Genomic DNA, 16962 nt, shown 5'->3' on the forward strand with positions numbered 1-16962 from the left:
TTTGGGTATGTCATTATTTTTTCATGTGTGTATTGGGTATGTCATTATTTTGTATGTGTGTATTGGGTATGTCATTATTTTGTATGTGTGTATTTGTTGGTCATTTTTTGTATGCATGTATTGGGTATATCATTATTTTGTATGGGTTTTTTTCAGGTGATTGTGATATCACTTTCTGGTGCATCAATGGCTCTTCCATCCCCACGCCAGTCGATGGGATCTCCGGTGACCGCTGTCCGGAGGGCTATTACTGCCCGGCTGGAACAGCTGCCCCAGACCCTTGCCCAGTAGGAACCTGGTCCAACAGCACAGGCCTAGGAACAGCTTCTGAGTGTCTAGCCTGTTCTGGAGGATTCTACTGTGATGCCACCGGTCTGAAGGAACCAACAGGACCTTGTTCGGGTGGCTTCTATTGCACCCAAGGAGCAAGTTCGTCTATGCCCAATGACGGAGGGACAACAGGAGCTCCTTGTACTATAGGACACTTTTGTCCACCAGGAACTAAGGTCCCTGTTCCCTGTCCAGACGGAACCTATCAGAAGTCAACTCAAGCCGAGACCTGTGAACCATGTGCTCCTGGGCACTGGTGTGACGGTGTGAACCCACCTAGTGTCTGCCCAATTGGCTACTATTGCCCAGAAGGAACAGGAATTGTTTACAAAAGCTGTCCTCCAGGAACATTTAGCACTGCCACTGGTCTGTGGGATGTCGCCAACTGTACTCAGTGTACTGGAGGCCACTACTGTGATGCTCCCAGTGCTCAAGTGGTAGCTGGGGACTGTGAACAGGGATACTACTGTACAGAAGGTTCCAGCTCTCCCACCCCGGAGACGAATGTCACAGGTGTATCAGGACCCTGCCCAGAAGGACACTTCTGTCCAGCAAAGACTATCACACCTCAGAAATGTCCCCTGGGAACCTTTAATCCAAACCTCAAGGCTATAGATGTTACTAGCTGCATCCAGTGTACGTATGGACAGTACTGTGGAGAGGAAGGTCTAGGAGCACCATCAGGACCCTGTGATGAGGGTTTCTTCTGTCTGACAGGAGCAAAGTACCCCAACAACCCAACTCTGAACTCCTCAGGAGGACCCTGCCCTGTTGGACACTACTGCCCAAATGGAACCTCCTATCCTCTTGGGTGTAAGCCTGGAACATACAGTCCATCTACAGGTCTTGCACAGTGTCTGATGTGTCCGGCAGGATACCACTGTCCAGAGAATTCAACTGACTTTTCCGGCACAGAATGCCCAACAGGACACTACTGTCCAGAAGGAACGAAAGACCAATACGAGTACCCATGTGAGCGAGGGACGTACAATAACTACACCCGAAAGCAGAGTGCGTCTGACTGTATGACTTGTGAGCCAGGGCACTACTGTGGAAGTCCTGGACTGACTGTCCCGACAGACCTCTGTACTGAAGGCTGGTACTGTGTGAGGGGAGCCTGGACAGCTAAACCCACGGAGATTGGGAACTACACGGCCAACGACACCTCCTGCACCTGCCCAGCAGACATCACCGGTGGACAATGCCAGCCAGGCTACTATTGTCCCCGCGGATCCAGTGAACCCTTGCTGTGTAAACCAGGTAAGTGTAGCTTACCTTAAAGCTCAATGAAGTACATTATTCGTCAATAACATTATCTTTTCTGGGTTATCAGGTTCTCCATGAAAAGGAAACACCCGACAAGATTTCTCCCTTTTCTATTTTTAGACATAGAAATATTCATGTTGCACATTTTAAGAAACTTTCTAATAATTCTGTACCATAAACATAACAAACATGTTGCAATAACTATGACGTAATTTGTGAAATATTGTTGCAAGATACACCATAGTTTATAATACTGGTACATGTATTTGTAAATTGATGATAAAATAAAGATCTTAGGAATGACAAGGTGAATGTGTATAATATTCAACAGTGTGACATGTTCAGCTAAAGTCATCCTCTCAGGAGGTTGTATGAGTTCTAATAGTGCTTGAAATGTTGTATTCAAGCTGTCATTTGTTCTTTTATTTTGATATACAAATACTTACTCTTGGCAAGGTCTTAATGAGGCTTCAGTCCAATCAGACCACCTCAGGGGTCAGGTCCTTGTTTTGGCGTAATGACCTTGCCAATAGTAATCAGTTGTTTTGTTGTGCCCAAATTCCTTTCTAACGTGGTTCATTTCCAATCATGTGAGATCTTCTGAACAAGATCGGCAATCTATGCATTGGCACTCGCAGAGACCTTGTTGGTTTCTAGCAGATGAAACTTTGTTCGGCCACATGACACAGCTGTATAACAATTACAAATATTGTCCCTGTCCACAGGTTCCTACTGCGAGACTGCTGGCCTAGCAGATGCAACTGCACCATGTACAGCAGGGTATTACTGCACCCTTGGCGCCATCCGCCCCGACCCCCAGGGAGATGCTACAGGGGGGACATGCCCCAAGGGAGCCTACTGCCCCAAGGGAACAGGAGACCCTATCAAGTGTCCCCCAGGGACCTACACCAACGCGACAGGGAACACGCAGCTCAGTGACTGCAGGTTGTGCACTTCAGGTGAGGCAGCACTTTGATGATAATAACAGGGAGGGCAAGCATAAATATAGAATACTAAACGAGCTCCCGTGTAATACCAATTTTATGAAACGAGTGAATAGTTGTGGTATCTGATGAGCGAAAGCGAGTCAGATACCACATCTCTTCACGAGTTTCATAAAATTGGTTTTACACGGGAGCGAGAATAGTATTTTATTTATTACTTGCCATTTATAACATTTTTAGAATTATACTGTTGAGTGTGAATAGGCTGACACCTACATGATCCAAGGCATAATCCAATTGAATTTAACACAATAATACTTCAAACACGTCAAAAGTTGAAACGTATGAATTTAATACCATACAACGGCCCACCTTTACAAATCAGGCGTCCATTCCACAAAATTATAGTAGCGTTAAGGTTATCGCAACTCACATACTTTAACTTAGACCAACGACTGTCGTGCTACAGTACGATCGCCTTGTGGAACGGGGCCTTGCAGCTCAAAGTTTACAATGACGTCACAATACCCGATGACGTAATTTGTGGAATTTTGTTGCAAGATCCTTCGGGGAAACAATGCCATATGACGTCAGCCTAGTAACAAGGTTGCTGGGGTCGTTGAGTGTGCATAAGCTCCTCTCAGTGATCTATCATCTCCACACGCAATGTCGTTGAATGAGCCAAGGGATGTTGAGAGCTTTCAATATTTGTTCTAGAAACATGTTCGGAGAGTACATAAGCACGCGTTTTGGTATTACACAATGTGTGATACAGCTGTATGTTTATTAAACGGGTGATCTCTTCACGGGCAAGTAATAAAGAGAGATTATGACATGTCGTATTATCATATACAGTGGAATCTGTCCAATTCAGTTTGCACCGGTAAAAAAGTCTGGCGAGGTTTAGATTACACAGAGTACTAAATGTTAGACTTGTCTAGTCTGAGATGCGAAACCAATTGTGCTAGTGGGATATTGTCACATTTTCACAGTCGCCCATACGAAACACAAGTGATTTCAAACTAATAGTATTACATGCAGGTTTAGCACTGTTGTTTTAGCGGACAGTGACTGAGCTTACTTTAAAGGGAGAGAACATCCGGTCCGGTCATACCTGGTTCAGTCTGATTTAGACAGCTTCTTTTCAATAATAAATTGGTGTATTGGGACCATCATTTTAGTCTGAAAGTGGGATTTAGATAGCAGCAGGTCAGTTTGAGTAATGATAATTTATTAAGGAACTGAGGGGACTGGAGAAAAAGTTCAGTTTTGACAGATACCACTGTATTAGAAAGAAGATTGTGGATACTGTGTTGGCTTGTCACACACGAGACTACGGTCCAGTTCTCCAAATGTTGTTAACGCTGAAACAGAACCACTATTTGATCAGCCTCCTTCCTATGTGCCAAACTCAGGGATTTTACTGAAGTGGTAAATGTCAGGGACCTGCATCACTTCAGGCTTTCCTCCAACATGAAGCTGACAGGTCCTGATACAACTCACGCACTCTGTCACATGGATTAAAGATGGCTGCTGGTCTGTGTCTGGGGGATGCTACTCAAAACAAGTTAATGAACACCCACAATTGGAAGGCTGACAGCCACCAGCCATGACAGAATAACTATTGTCATTTGAAAAAATCGGGTGTTCTTTAACTTCTTTTGAGTTGTATACTTTTAGAAACAGTTCGTAAAAAACACCACTCACTCAATCACTACTGTCAGAAATCTGTAAAACATGTAGTGGCCATAAAATTTCCGAGTCCCGTGATGGGATTCGAACCACGGACCATTTGACCGAGGTCGGACGACTTGTCCACATGACCAAAGAGGTTAACCCCGTCAGCAAGCCAGGATGTCATCTGTAGGACGACTCTATGCCCTGCTACAAACAGAACAAAGATAGTGGGACTTATTTGAGCTTTTACTTCAAGGTAATTGAATGTCATTCCACAGTTATTATCAACACATCTGCAGCAACCTATGCTGGTCATGGGAGGCGACTATTTAGACAGTTTGATGATTTGATTGATTGCATGTCATCATACACTGACTGCATGGGATATTAATCGTGATATCAATCACTGGTTTGTCTAGTCCAGACAAGATTATTTACAGGCTGCCATCATATTGCTGGAATGTAGCTGAGTGTGGTCAAAAGCTATGCAGGAACCACAGTAGTATAGTGTGTATCTTTGTTTCCAGGCTTCTACTGTGACAGTTATGGTCAGGAAAGTCCGACAGATTTGTGCAGTGAGGGTTACTACTGCCCCGAAGGCCAGAACACCAGCACACCGACATCCTACATCTGCACACCCGGCCACTTGTGCATCAAGGGGAGCAAGATGGAAGAGGCTTGTGAATCCGGGAAGTACCAAGATGAATTTGGCAAGGTAATTCACTGAATGCATGTACCAAGGGTACATTTTGTTTTGATTACTAAGTACAGTGGTGATTCTAAAAGAATTTGGGATGTACCGTAGCACATATGGCATGTTAAATACACTAAGACTGTTACAAAAGAAACCAAGAGAGTAAGCACATTGGATTTTATGATTATGAAGATATATGAAGAATATAATGACGAATTTAGCAAGGAAATCAATCCAATAAGAACTCATTTAACAAGAAATCAAAATACTTATTAAGTAAAAAAGCATTTTTAATGAGTAAAAAACATGGCGCCATACAGCGACACTTTGTCTTTAATTATGAGGGATATAAGATTTTCCGATTCCAATGTTTCTTACTCAATTTACCATGCAGAGTTGTGTCCCTTATCCATGCCAGGATCCACAGATTTTGAGATCAAGTCTCAAATTTGCCACGATGATGATCTTCGATCTGTCAACATCCTACCGACTGATATCCTATCTTAACATTAAGCTTACATGGGCTGATATAGCCGAAATTTTGTACAAGGCAGCATTAAACCAAAATTATTGACCTAATGCTTAAATTACAGGCATCCTGCAAAGACTGCCCTGAAGGGTATTACTGTGACGGTACAATCCAGAACGACACTGTCTGTAACCATGGAGTCCAGAACCCGTCACCCTGTGAGCCAGGCAGCTTCTGTCTCCCTGGAACTAAGTTTGCCAAGGAGCACAGATGTCCAAATGGAACATATAACGACATCTTGTACCTGAAGAAGATTGACGAGTGTACTCCATGTCCTAGTGGGCAGTACTGTGGGCAGGAGGGACTGTCCTCGCCATCCGGCTTCTGTGATGGAGGGTTCTACTGCCTGTCTGGTGCCTCTGTAGCAGCTCCTATAGATGGTGTGACAGGGAACATCTGCCAGAAGGGAGCCTACTGTCCTGTAGGATCTAATGCCTCAACTCTGTGCCCTCCAGGGACTTATAACCCTGTGGAAGGTAGGATAATTCTTTCAAGATGGGGATTATTTGGGAGAATTATTACCCTGCACTGGTCGGCTCGGAGTCAGTATACTGTGTCTGAGTGGGGTATTCATGTTAAACTGCAGCATGTTATCTCAGTGGACAAGCACTATAAAATCGGAATTATTCCGCACTAGTATAAGCAGCCATATTCAAGCACAACACGCACATTGCTATATAAGGGCAATAGTCTTGAACATGACGTTAAACACCATTTTACCTCACCTTCAGCAGAATGGGTTCCTATGGTAACCTTTGCTTTGCTTGTTTGATGTCTAATGCTGTAACAACTGAGGCAGTTATTCTGACCATCTGATCCCATTAGATGCCTTTTACAACAAGCTTGGGTTGCCAAAGACCAGTTCTAACCCTCATGCATGGGGGTTGTTGTATGACCTGACTTGTGAGGATCGATAGTTACAATGTATGACCTGACTGGTGAGGATCGATAGTTACAATGTATGACCTGACTTGTGAGGATCGATAGTTACAATGTATGACCTGACTGGTGAGGATCGATAGTTACAATGTATGACCTGACTGGTGAGGATCGATAGTTACAATGTATGACCTGACTGGTGAGGATCGATAGTTACAATGTATGACCTGACTGGTGAGGATCGATAGTTACAATGTATGACCTGACTTGTGAGGATCGATAGTTACAATGTATGACCTGACTTGTGAGGATCGATAGTTACAATGTATGACCTGACTTGTGAGGATCAATAGTTACAATGTATGACCTGACTGCTTGTGTCTCACCATGCCCTGACTAGGTTACTTTGAAAACAACTGCATAGATTCTTTTCAAACTTAAACGCTTTTTATACCAATGAGGCAGGTGCAGTACAAAGTTTGATTTCAATATTTGGATTTTCTGAAAAAAATAGTCATTTTTCATGTTTTTACTTGAGTTGGACAAATGTTTCAGTAAAACAATTCTAAGTAAAAACTTGAAAACTACTGCATGGATTCTTTTCAAATTTAAGGAACAGTTTTAATACTAACGGAAGAGGTGCAGTTCAAAGTTTGGTTTTGATATGTGTATTTTCTGAAAAAAAATATCATTATGTATCTTGTTGTGAATTTATGAAAGAATTTTACTTCAACATGTGTGCAACCTATAACATGAAAACTACTACTTGGATTCTTTTCCAATTGTGGGTACAGTTTCTATACCAATTGGAGAGGTGCAGTGCAATGTTTGATTTTTGATAAGCAGATTTTCTAAGAAATATTGCTCTTTTCATCTTTGTGAGCCCTGGTCACTTTGTCTTATTATTAAAGTAGAATCTCAAATTTGAACAGAACTTTTCTTCTATTGACCATTCTTTTACTTGCAGGTCTGGAGTACCTGCACCAGTGTAAGGGATGTGAAGGGGGTCAGTATTGTCCGACGTCAGGCATGGAGGCACCTGCTGGAAACTGTACAGAGGGATACTTCTGTTCAGGCAACTCCAGTTCAGCAACCCCAGTGGACAATGTGACTGGAAATGAATGTCCTGTGGGCCACTACTGTCCCGAAGGAACAGCGTATCCTATAGCCTGTGACCCAGGAACATTCACAGATGTCACCAAAACGAAAAAGTGCGAACTCTGCACACCTGGTTACTACTGCATCACAGGTTCGAATCCCGATCCATGTCCAGCAGGGTTCTACTGTCCCGAGGGTACTGGTTATGTCTGGCAGTCCTGCCCAGCTGGAACCTTCGGCCAGACCACTGGTCTGTCCACCCTCAGCCAGTGCACACAATGTACTGGCGGGTTCTACTGTGATGAGGCCAACCTGACCGCAGTGACTGGACCATGTGATGCTGGCTTCTACTGCAAATACGGCTCCGATTCCAAATCCCCGACTGGTAATGTCACAGGGGATGCAGACGTCTGTCCAGTGGGTCACTACTGTACACAACAAACACAGGACCCTGTTCCTTGCCCTGCAGGAACCTTCAACAACCAAACCATGATCAAGGCTCTCTCTGAATGCCAGGACTGTTTGCCTGGCTACTTCTGTGATGTGCCTGGCCTAGTTTACCCAACAGGACTGTGTGAGGAAGGCTTCTACTGTGCTGGAGGCTCCATCTCCTCCAAGCCGGCCACTGTCACTGCCAATGGAGGACCCTGTCCTGCCGGCACGTTCTGCAAGGAAGGATCTAGCCAGCCCACAGACTGTCCCCCTGGGCACTACAATATCAATGAGATGCAGTCCAACTGCACAGCATGTCCTGCGGGCTTCTACTGTGAAGCTGGAGCTCCAAACAAAACCATATGTCCCAAAGGTAACTGACATTTTGTAGTGGCTAAGGTTAAAGTTGTTGAGTGTTCTTTTAAGTCTTGTATATTAACTGTGTATTATACTAATTCAGAAGTGTTTGTGTACTATGTGGATTTTGTTATCCTTCATAATACAAATGCTATATTATGACTAAACATTGTAATGATCCATGCACAAAAAATGCATGTATATCTCAAAACTGAAGTACAAAAATACTGAATACCTGAGTGACACTTTCCACATTATTTTTAAACCTACCCTACATTCTTCAGGGAACTGAGTCATAGCATGTGTTATATGTACAAGTTTGATATAGAGAATCTCACCTGAGTGTCTTTTGATAAAATATAAAAATATAAAATATATCAACACGAGTTGATAAAGGTGGAAAAACTCCGAGGCTTGTCGAGGATTTTTTCCATTTTTATCAACAAGTGTTGATATATTTGATATCAAAAGACACGAGGCTGAGATTTTATTTATTATCCAACATCATTCTTCCAACTTTTTCAGTTTGAAGACAGTAATAAGCAGTGTCTTTACTGTAAAAAGTACTGCTCACAGCTTCAGTAGCAGAGCCATTAGTGATGTCATTTGATTGTGATGTCATGGTAACCAATGATGTCACAAAGCATTGCGATGCAATTTCATTGCAGCGATATCTACAATGTAGATATCGCTTGATCTCACCCAAGCAATATCTCCTGTGGGAGCCAGTTTTGGATGATGAATTTGAATCTCATACAAGTTGAAAAATGTATGTTTTTGTCAGTAGCTTAATCTCATACATCCCTGTCATCTTTCAGGATATTACTGTCCACCAGCCACGGAATTCGCACACCAGTTCCCCTGTGGAAACGGAACCTTCAACAACCAGACCCAGGCCTCAACATACGATGCCTGTCAGATCTGTCCCGTGGGCCACTACTGCCCAGGGGAAGGCAATGAGGAGCCAGCAGGGTTGTGTTCAGGAGGCTGGTACTGTGCTTTGGGATCATGGACTGACAGACCCTCCATCCTTGGTCTGGACTCTGGCAGTGATTGCTCCTGCCCAGCAACTAGCATAGGAGGAAGGTGCAATGCTGGTCAGTTCTGTCCCCCGGGATCAGAGTCCCCCCAGGAGTGCCTGCCTGGTCATTACTGTGAAGTCGATGCCCTCGCAAACGTGACTGGTGAATGTGATGCTGGACACTACTGTAATGTTAGTTCAACATTGAAGAATCCTGTGAATGAAACTTTTGGAGATATATGTCCAAAGGGCCACTACTGTCCTCGAGCTAGCTCCTCACCTATAGCATGCCAAGAAGGAGAGTATAGTGACTGGTTCGGCAATCACAACATCAGCAGTTGTCTCCCTTGTACTGCTGGTATGTACTGTGCTGGTCCTGGTCGGGACCTTCCCAATGGTGACTGTGACATAGGTTGGTTCTGCCCCGAAGGAAGCATTCAGCCACAGCCACCAGGCAATAAATGTCTTGCAGGTCACACATGCCCAAAAGGAAGTGGCGTTCAAACACCATGTCCATCAGGACAGTACCAGCCAGATCCAGAGAGAGGAGATTGCTTGTTTTGCCAGGGAGGAACTTACTGTGATCAGAATGAGGCAATCACTGAACAGCAGAGTGGAGTTGGAGCTCCTTCTCATGGCGTTGTAAACCCTAAGGTCTGTCCAGCCGGGTTCTACTGCCCCAACGGCACAATGACTGCACGACAGAACCCCTGTCCTTTGGGAACATACAGCAACACAACAGGTCTGGAGAGTCTTGGAGAATGCAGAGACTGTCCAGCAGGCTTCTACTGTGAGGCAGAGAACATCACCGAACCAACAGGTCAGTGTACAGCAGGATACTACTGTGTCCTGAAATCGACTTCCCCCACACCGGCGCTGTCAGTATCAGGAGGACCCTGTCCACAAGGAACCCACTGTGTACAAGGATCATCATGGCCAGACCCGTGCCCCAAGGGAACATTCGGGGACCGAGATAAGCTGCCATCAGAGGCTGATTGTACCATCTGCCCACCTGGAGAATTCTGCTCCCACTCCAGTCTGACAGCCCCCAATGGATCCTGCCTAGCTGGATACTACTGCAGTAATGCATCCGAGGAAGCCAACCCGGTCGGTCAAGTTTATGGCGACGAGTGTCCTGCTGGTTACTTCTGCCCAGAACACAGCCACCAGCCTACAGCATGTGCAGCCGGAACCTACCAACCTCACCCACGCAGAACCAATGTGTCTGCTTGTAATGCCTGCGATCCAGGAAAATATTGTAACACCACAGGACTACCAGCTGTTTCTGGAGAGTGTGATGAAGGCTTCTACTGCACCCTGGGTGCCAGTACACCAGCTCCTTACGATGGTGTGACGGGCAACATCTGTCCAGCAGGGTCCTACTGTCCTCTGGGCTCCCCTCAACACTTCTACTGTGCCAATGGCACCTACACCAACCACACCGGAGCTGCTGTTTGTTATGACTGTCCAGATGGGTATTACTGCACCAACAGGGACCGAGCTGACTTCTGCCTGGCTGGCTACTACTGTCCATACAAGACCGGGGCAGACCTCCAGCCCTGTCCTGCTGGCACCTACAACCCTGTGGAGGGGATGAGCTCAGTGGGACAATGCACACAGTGTGATGGGGGCAAGTTCTGTCAGACTCCTTCTCTGTCGGCGGTCAGTGGAGAATGTGCTGCTGGCTACTATTGCAGACTAGGTGAGTAACTCTCATGATGTCATATATGCCAAGGACATTTGGATTAATTCTGTTCTTCAGTGCCATATTGTATTTTAGGTATTCATTTCTTATGTCTTGTGATATTGAATGAGCGTTGAATAACCTTATTTCTATAATATGAGGCTTGCCCCGTTTGGTCACAAATTCATGATTTTTTTCGAAACACAAATATATTACTTTTCAAAATAAAATATAATAATAAAAAAATAAAATGGATTATTATTGAAATTCCTACATGTACATGAAAGAAGTTATTTCAAGACTAATATAAAACAAGTATCCTCAGAATGTAAAGCCATCTCAAGATATTGCCAAAAGACTTATCTTATTCAGTTTGCTTGTCCTGTCTTTTCTTTGTGATCGCCTCCCTTTTTACTTCATGAAAGCCTGTAGACAATCCACAAAACAAAATGTACATTGTGTTATGTTATTTCAAAACAAATACTTCCTAAGTAGAATCATCCTGATTCATGGCCGACCATGTCTGAATGTCCCGTGGTTCTCTGTGCAGGAGTTGACACAGACAAGCCCTCCAGCAACCACACAGGTGATGGGGGAGAGTGTCCCCAGGGGTACTACTGTCCAGCAGGCACCACTGACCCCCTCTCCTGCCCCCCAGGGAGCTACAGGTGAGATGGGAGAACAGTTCAGGGGCTCATGGAAAACTTTTGGAAAAAAAATAAAAAAGATTTTTTTCTTGAATGTTTTGAAAGAATTGTGTTTAAACATGCTGTGAAGTCAATTCTGTTGTCAAGCATATGTTGACCTCTTGGTGATGTATTCAAAGTGGGTGAATCATTAGCATCAAAGAAAAGATTAGTGTTTCAAGTTTCAGGGGATATTTTTCATTGACCACTCAAAAGACATTTGAACATTGCTTGAAATGCTAATTGGTGCACAAGTTAGGACATAGTTGTTTACTGGTTGTGTATCAGAAACTAAATACTTATGTCCCCGTGTGCTTCTGTCATCATCACACAATTCACCTGGTATTTTAATCTGAACAAAAAGTAACATGAAGAAACTTGATGAGCCAAATCAAATAATGAAATGACCATAATACTTACAGAATAAGTCATTAAAAATACTGGCCTGTGAAGATCCGGGTTATAATAGGTCTTTACCAACCCATGCTTGCCGTATAAGGCGACTATACTTGTAAGAGGAGAGTAATGTGATTGGGTGGTTAAGGCTCGCTGACTTGGTTGATGCAAATTGTCATGTCCCAATTGTGAAGATCAATGCTCGTGTTGTCTGTTTACTGATTGCGGTCATATAGCTGGAATATTGGTGAGTGCAGCATTAAACAACAAACAATCAAACATAAGTCTGACACTGTTGCAAGTATCTAAAGTGCCTATTGTATTACATCTCCTCAGTTCTGTTTACCTTCCTGTCCCCACAGTGACAGTCCCCGTCAGCAGAACTGCACCACCTGTCCCAAAGGCTTCTACTGTCTGGAGAACTCCACCAACTTCACAGGGCAACCGTGTCCGGAGGGCTACTACTGCCCCGCAGGCACGTCCAGCCCCTATGAGAATCCCTGTCCTAAAGGATCCTACAACCCAGCCAGTGGCAGTGATGGACAGGAGGACTGCCTGGTCTGCCCACCAGGACAGTACTGTCAGAGTAAGTATGGCCCTGAAGTCCCGAAGGTGTCCTGGTGTTTGTGCATGGACTGGAGACTGGATTTGTAATCGTTATGTAGAAGCTTTAACAGAAGGGATGGCTGATATTTGCAGATATGTGAAATATATGAAAATGTAATTTAACATACAAAATATAAGGAATCATTAATCATCCAGTGATGTCTGTATTTTCTTCAGCTGATGGGCTTGCTGCTCCCTCCGGCAACTGCACGGCAGGATGGTACTGTACAGGGGGGGCCTATATGGCAGAACCAGTGACCACCATCAACGCCACAAGCCTCCCAGACTGCACCTGCCCTCTCACCAACTACACAGGTGGCAAGTGCTGGCCAGGTGGGTTCATCAGTTACCTGAGCATGGGGGGGGGGGGGGGGGGGGGGCATCCTAGCTACCCAGCATGGTGGGGTCCTTGTTAACCTGGGTGTGTAGGGCATCCTAGCTACCCAGCATGGTGGGGTCCTTGTTAACCTGGGTGTGTAGGGCATCCTAGCTACCCAGCATGGTGGGGTCCATGTTAACCTGGGTGTGTGGGGCATCCTAGCTACCAAGCATGGTGGGGTCCTTGTTAACCTGGGTGTGTGGGGCATCCAAGCAGGATGGGTTGGTTGGGTCATCTTGACTCCTACAGCGCATCAGGAAGTCAACCAAGCTAGTTGGTCTTGCTTCAAAAGCCACTGAAGCACCTTGTGAAAACCACTGAAATCTATGTGAGTTGTGGGAACAACATAAGCTGTCCTCAACAAAATGTCATGAAGTGTTTGTACATGTTGTTTTCTGAATGTACTATGAATTCTGGTTGTTGCAGGCACCTACTGCCCCGAGGGATCCCCCTACCCCGTGACCTGTGATGGAGGGATGTACTGCACCCTCTATGGGCTGACACAACCTGAAGGCCTTTGTAATGCTGGCTACTACTGTAGCGGAGGAGCTGTACGACCAGACATACCAACCAACATCTGCCCAACAGGTAAGTCAGACATAGCCTCCTACATCTTCCCGCCCGCTAGGTCGGACATAGCCTCCTACATATGCCCTATAGGTAGGTCTGACATAGCCTCCTACATCTGCCCTATAGGTAGGTCGGACGTAGCCTCCTACATCTGCCCCACAGGTAGGTCTGACATAGCCTCCTACATCTGCCCTATAGGTAGGTCAGACATAGCATCCTACATGTGCCCTACAGGTAGGTCGGACATAGCATCCTACATGTGCCCTACAGGTAGGTCAGACAGCCTCCTACATGTGCCTACATGTAGGTCAGACATAGCCTCCTACATGTGCCCTACGGGTAGGTCAGACAGCCTCCTACATGTGCCCTACAGGTAGGTCGGACATAGCCTCCTACATCTGCCCCACAGGTAGGTCTGACATAGCATCCTACATGTGCCCTATAGGTAGGTCTGACGTAGCCTCCTACATCTGCCCCACAGGTAGGTAGGACGTAGCCTCTGACATGTGCCCTACGGGTAGGTCAGACATAGCATCCTACATGTGCCCTACAGGTAGGTCGGACATAGCATCCTACATGTGCCCTACAGGTAGGTCAGACATAGCATCCTACATGTGCCCTACAGGTAGGTCAGACAGCCTCCTACATGTGCCTGCAGGTAGGTCAGACATAGCATCCTACATGTGCCCTACAGGTAGGTCAGACAGCCTCCTACATGTGCCTACATGTAGGTGAGACATAGCCTCCTTCATGTGCCCTACAGGTAGGTCAGACAGCCTCCTACATGTGCCTGCAGGTAGGTCAGACATAGCATCCTACATGTGCCCTACAGGTAGGTCAGACAGCCTTCTACATCTGCCCCACAGGTAGGTCTGACATAGCATCCTACATGTGCCCTACAGGTAGGTCAGACAGCCTCCTACATGTGCCTGCAGGTAGGTCAGACATACCGGTAGCCTCCTACATCAGTGCAACAGGGCTGTGGGCTTTCCATCATAATTAACTGTCACCCCGAGATATAACTGAAATATTTCCCAAAGCAGTGTTAAACCAAACTCACTCCAATGTAATACCAGTAGTACACCATTCCATGGACATTTTATGTTGAAGTTCTTCTGTTGACTGAAGGTTCAGTATTCTAGTTATGCTGTTGGCCACCCTAACATGAGGCGGCAGCTGGAAACTCTCAGAGCTCTGTGACCTTCCACGTTTACATTCCCACTTGTGTTGCTTGAGGTCTAGATTATTTTTCCGAATTTACCCTCCTCCAATTATGCTTCCAGAGTGATGCCAATATAACTATATGTAACTATTTGCAACAGGAAAATGCTACTCTCAACCATTGCTCTCTACTCACGCTGCCATAGAGAAATTGAAACTCTTTCCACAGACCATTATATAAGCTACACTCACCTTATGACTGACTGTCTCCTTCACAGGGTTTTATTGTGAGAAAGGTTCATCCACACCAAGCCCCTGTCCAGCTGGCATGCTGTCAAACACCAGCGGCAACATGAACATCACCGACTGCATCCTGTGTCCTCCTGGCTACTACTGTGCCGGCACTGCCAACAACTACAGTACTGGCCCGTGCTCAGCAGGATTCTACTGTCCTGCCGGCCAAAGCTCACCTAATCCTGTGGACTACAACTGTACAACGGGCCACAAGTGTCCCGTGGGGACGGGCAAGCCAGTGATGTGTGCTGCAGGGTTCTACCAGGATGAGACACAGAGGAGTGACTGCAAGGACTGCCCTGCTGGAAAGTGAGAAACAGTTTACTTATATAAAGCTTTCATGATTATAATTATCAGCCATGAGATCAGACTAATCATTTGTTTGCTGTTTACCACCGCACTCAGCATTATTCCAGTCATATCATAGAGGCCTGTAAATAATCAAGCCTGGATCAGACAACCAGTGGTTGAAATTATGGGCAACATCCATAGCCTCATGGGTCGAATGAAACCAAGTGATAGTGGCTGACCACCAGACCATGTTTCGACTTTTTACGAAAGCAAACCAGTAATGTTGCTTGGGACCTATTCTAATCCTGAATCCTGGATGGTTAATAATAATTATAATAATAATAATAATCCAAACTCATAGCGCTACACTATTATTACCCCTACACACGCTACAGGTGTGAAATCTTTATTGCGGATGCTCTTTTAGTGGACCACCTCCATGGTCTAGAGATAGAGCGGAGAGCAGAAGGTCCAGGGTTCATACCAAAGACGTTAAAAGGACTGGTCGGCTCAGAGTCAGTATACTGTGTCTGAGTGGGGTATTCATGTGAACTATATTTACTTATACTGCACTGAGTAAAACTTATAAAATATGTATCAATGAGTGAGAGTACCTCATAGGGAATTCACTGATTTCTGTTTGAGTTAATGTGGAAAGCATAATGTTGACTTCAGGGGGATGATGTATTAATGATTGTTTGTTCTGTGTAGATACTGTGACCCTGCAGAAGTAGCGAATACAACGGGTGATTCTGACAGTGGAGTGACGACCCCTGCACCCTGTCCCCCAGGGTACTTCTGTCCCCTCAACACGGGGGTGAAGACGTCCAGCCCCTGCCCTACAGGCACATACAGCAACGAGACTGAGCTACAGACAACTGCAGAGTGCAAGCCATGCACTGGAGGATTCTTCTGTGAAAACCCAGGTAGGTTGCAAATATTAGTTGGAATAATTTCTTATTAATCTGGAGGCAAATTTCCATCTGACACATGAAGAGATAATGTTTCTCCTTGTGTTAGACCGTACATATACTACTCCACTTTGGACAGGGATATTTTTGTCTTTCCATAATACACAAAACTGATTCTCATAATATGTCAAGTGTATATTTGAATATGTCAGACATACTTGATTATCTCTATCAAAAGTTGAGTAGTATAATTCATTCAGAGGCCGGGGGCACAGGTGGCCCAGTCGTCTAAGGCGCCACGATTCGCTGTGCGGAGTTGCATCCCTTTGGGCACGCCAGAAACCTATGATTATGGGTTCGAATCATTATGTTTCTAGATTTGTCAGCACCAGCCCAGGCTCGTGGGTTTCACCAAGGTGGTAAACATCTAGACCTGCATCACTTTGGGCTTTCCTCCCACATTAAGCTGACATAATATAACTGGAATACTGTTAAAAGCGGCGTTAAACCCAACTCCCTCACTCACACATTCAGGGGCTTGCTGTCCCAATCAGATTATAATGATGTCTTTTGTCTCTGTCATTTTATTCTGCTAACATACATGTTTGTGCAGCATCCTTCTTTACCAATTAGATTTTACTGTGATGAAATGTTTTTGCTGGAAGACTCCATCTTGTAGAAGGTCTCCTTGTGTAATGAACTTTTTATATGCTTCCAAGATAAATTATAAAACTTTGGCTTCACATGTATTCCAAGG

The 16962-nt window shown here is 45.1% G+C and overlaps 1 protein-coding gene across 2 annotated transcripts in view; it reads left to right on the top strand.

The window, feature by feature from the left end:
- Positions 1 to 16962, top strand: part of LOC124131564 — a 139033-nt gene that overhangs the window by 64993 nt on the left and 57078 nt on the right. For both annotated transcript variants that reach the window (XM_046494915.2, XM_048397868.1), the window contains 12 exons: positions 157 to 1590; positions 2322 to 2555; positions 4745 to 4932; positions 5505 to 5916; positions 7287 to 8222; positions 9025 to 10929; positions 11462 to 11579; positions 12356 to 12579; positions 12777 to 12932; positions 13405 to 13566; positions 14988 to 15312; positions 16006 to 16220. In XM_046494915.2, the coding sequence (XP_046350871.2) occupies positions 157 to 1590; positions 2322 to 2555; positions 4745 to 4932; positions 5505 to 5916; positions 7287 to 8222; positions 9025 to 10929; positions 11462 to 11579; positions 12356 to 12579; positions 12777 to 12932; positions 13405 to 13566; positions 14988 to 15312; positions 16006 to 16220 (6309 nt within the window). The remainder of the gene's footprint in view (positions 1 to 156; positions 1591 to 2321; positions 2556 to 4744; positions 4933 to 5504; positions 5917 to 7286; positions 8223 to 9024; positions 10930 to 11461; positions 11580 to 12355; positions 12580 to 12776; positions 12933 to 13404; positions 13567 to 14987; positions 15313 to 16005; positions 16221 to 16962) is intronic.

This window comes from Haliotis rufescens, unplaced genomic scaffold (assembly GCF_023055435.1).
Source record: "Haliotis rufescens isolate VD_foot unplaced genomic scaffold, xgHalRufe1.0.p SCAF_1, whole genome shotgun sequence".
Lineage (NCBI taxonomy): Eukaryota > Metazoa > Mollusca > Gastropoda > Lepetellida > Haliotidae > Haliotis > Haliotis rufescens.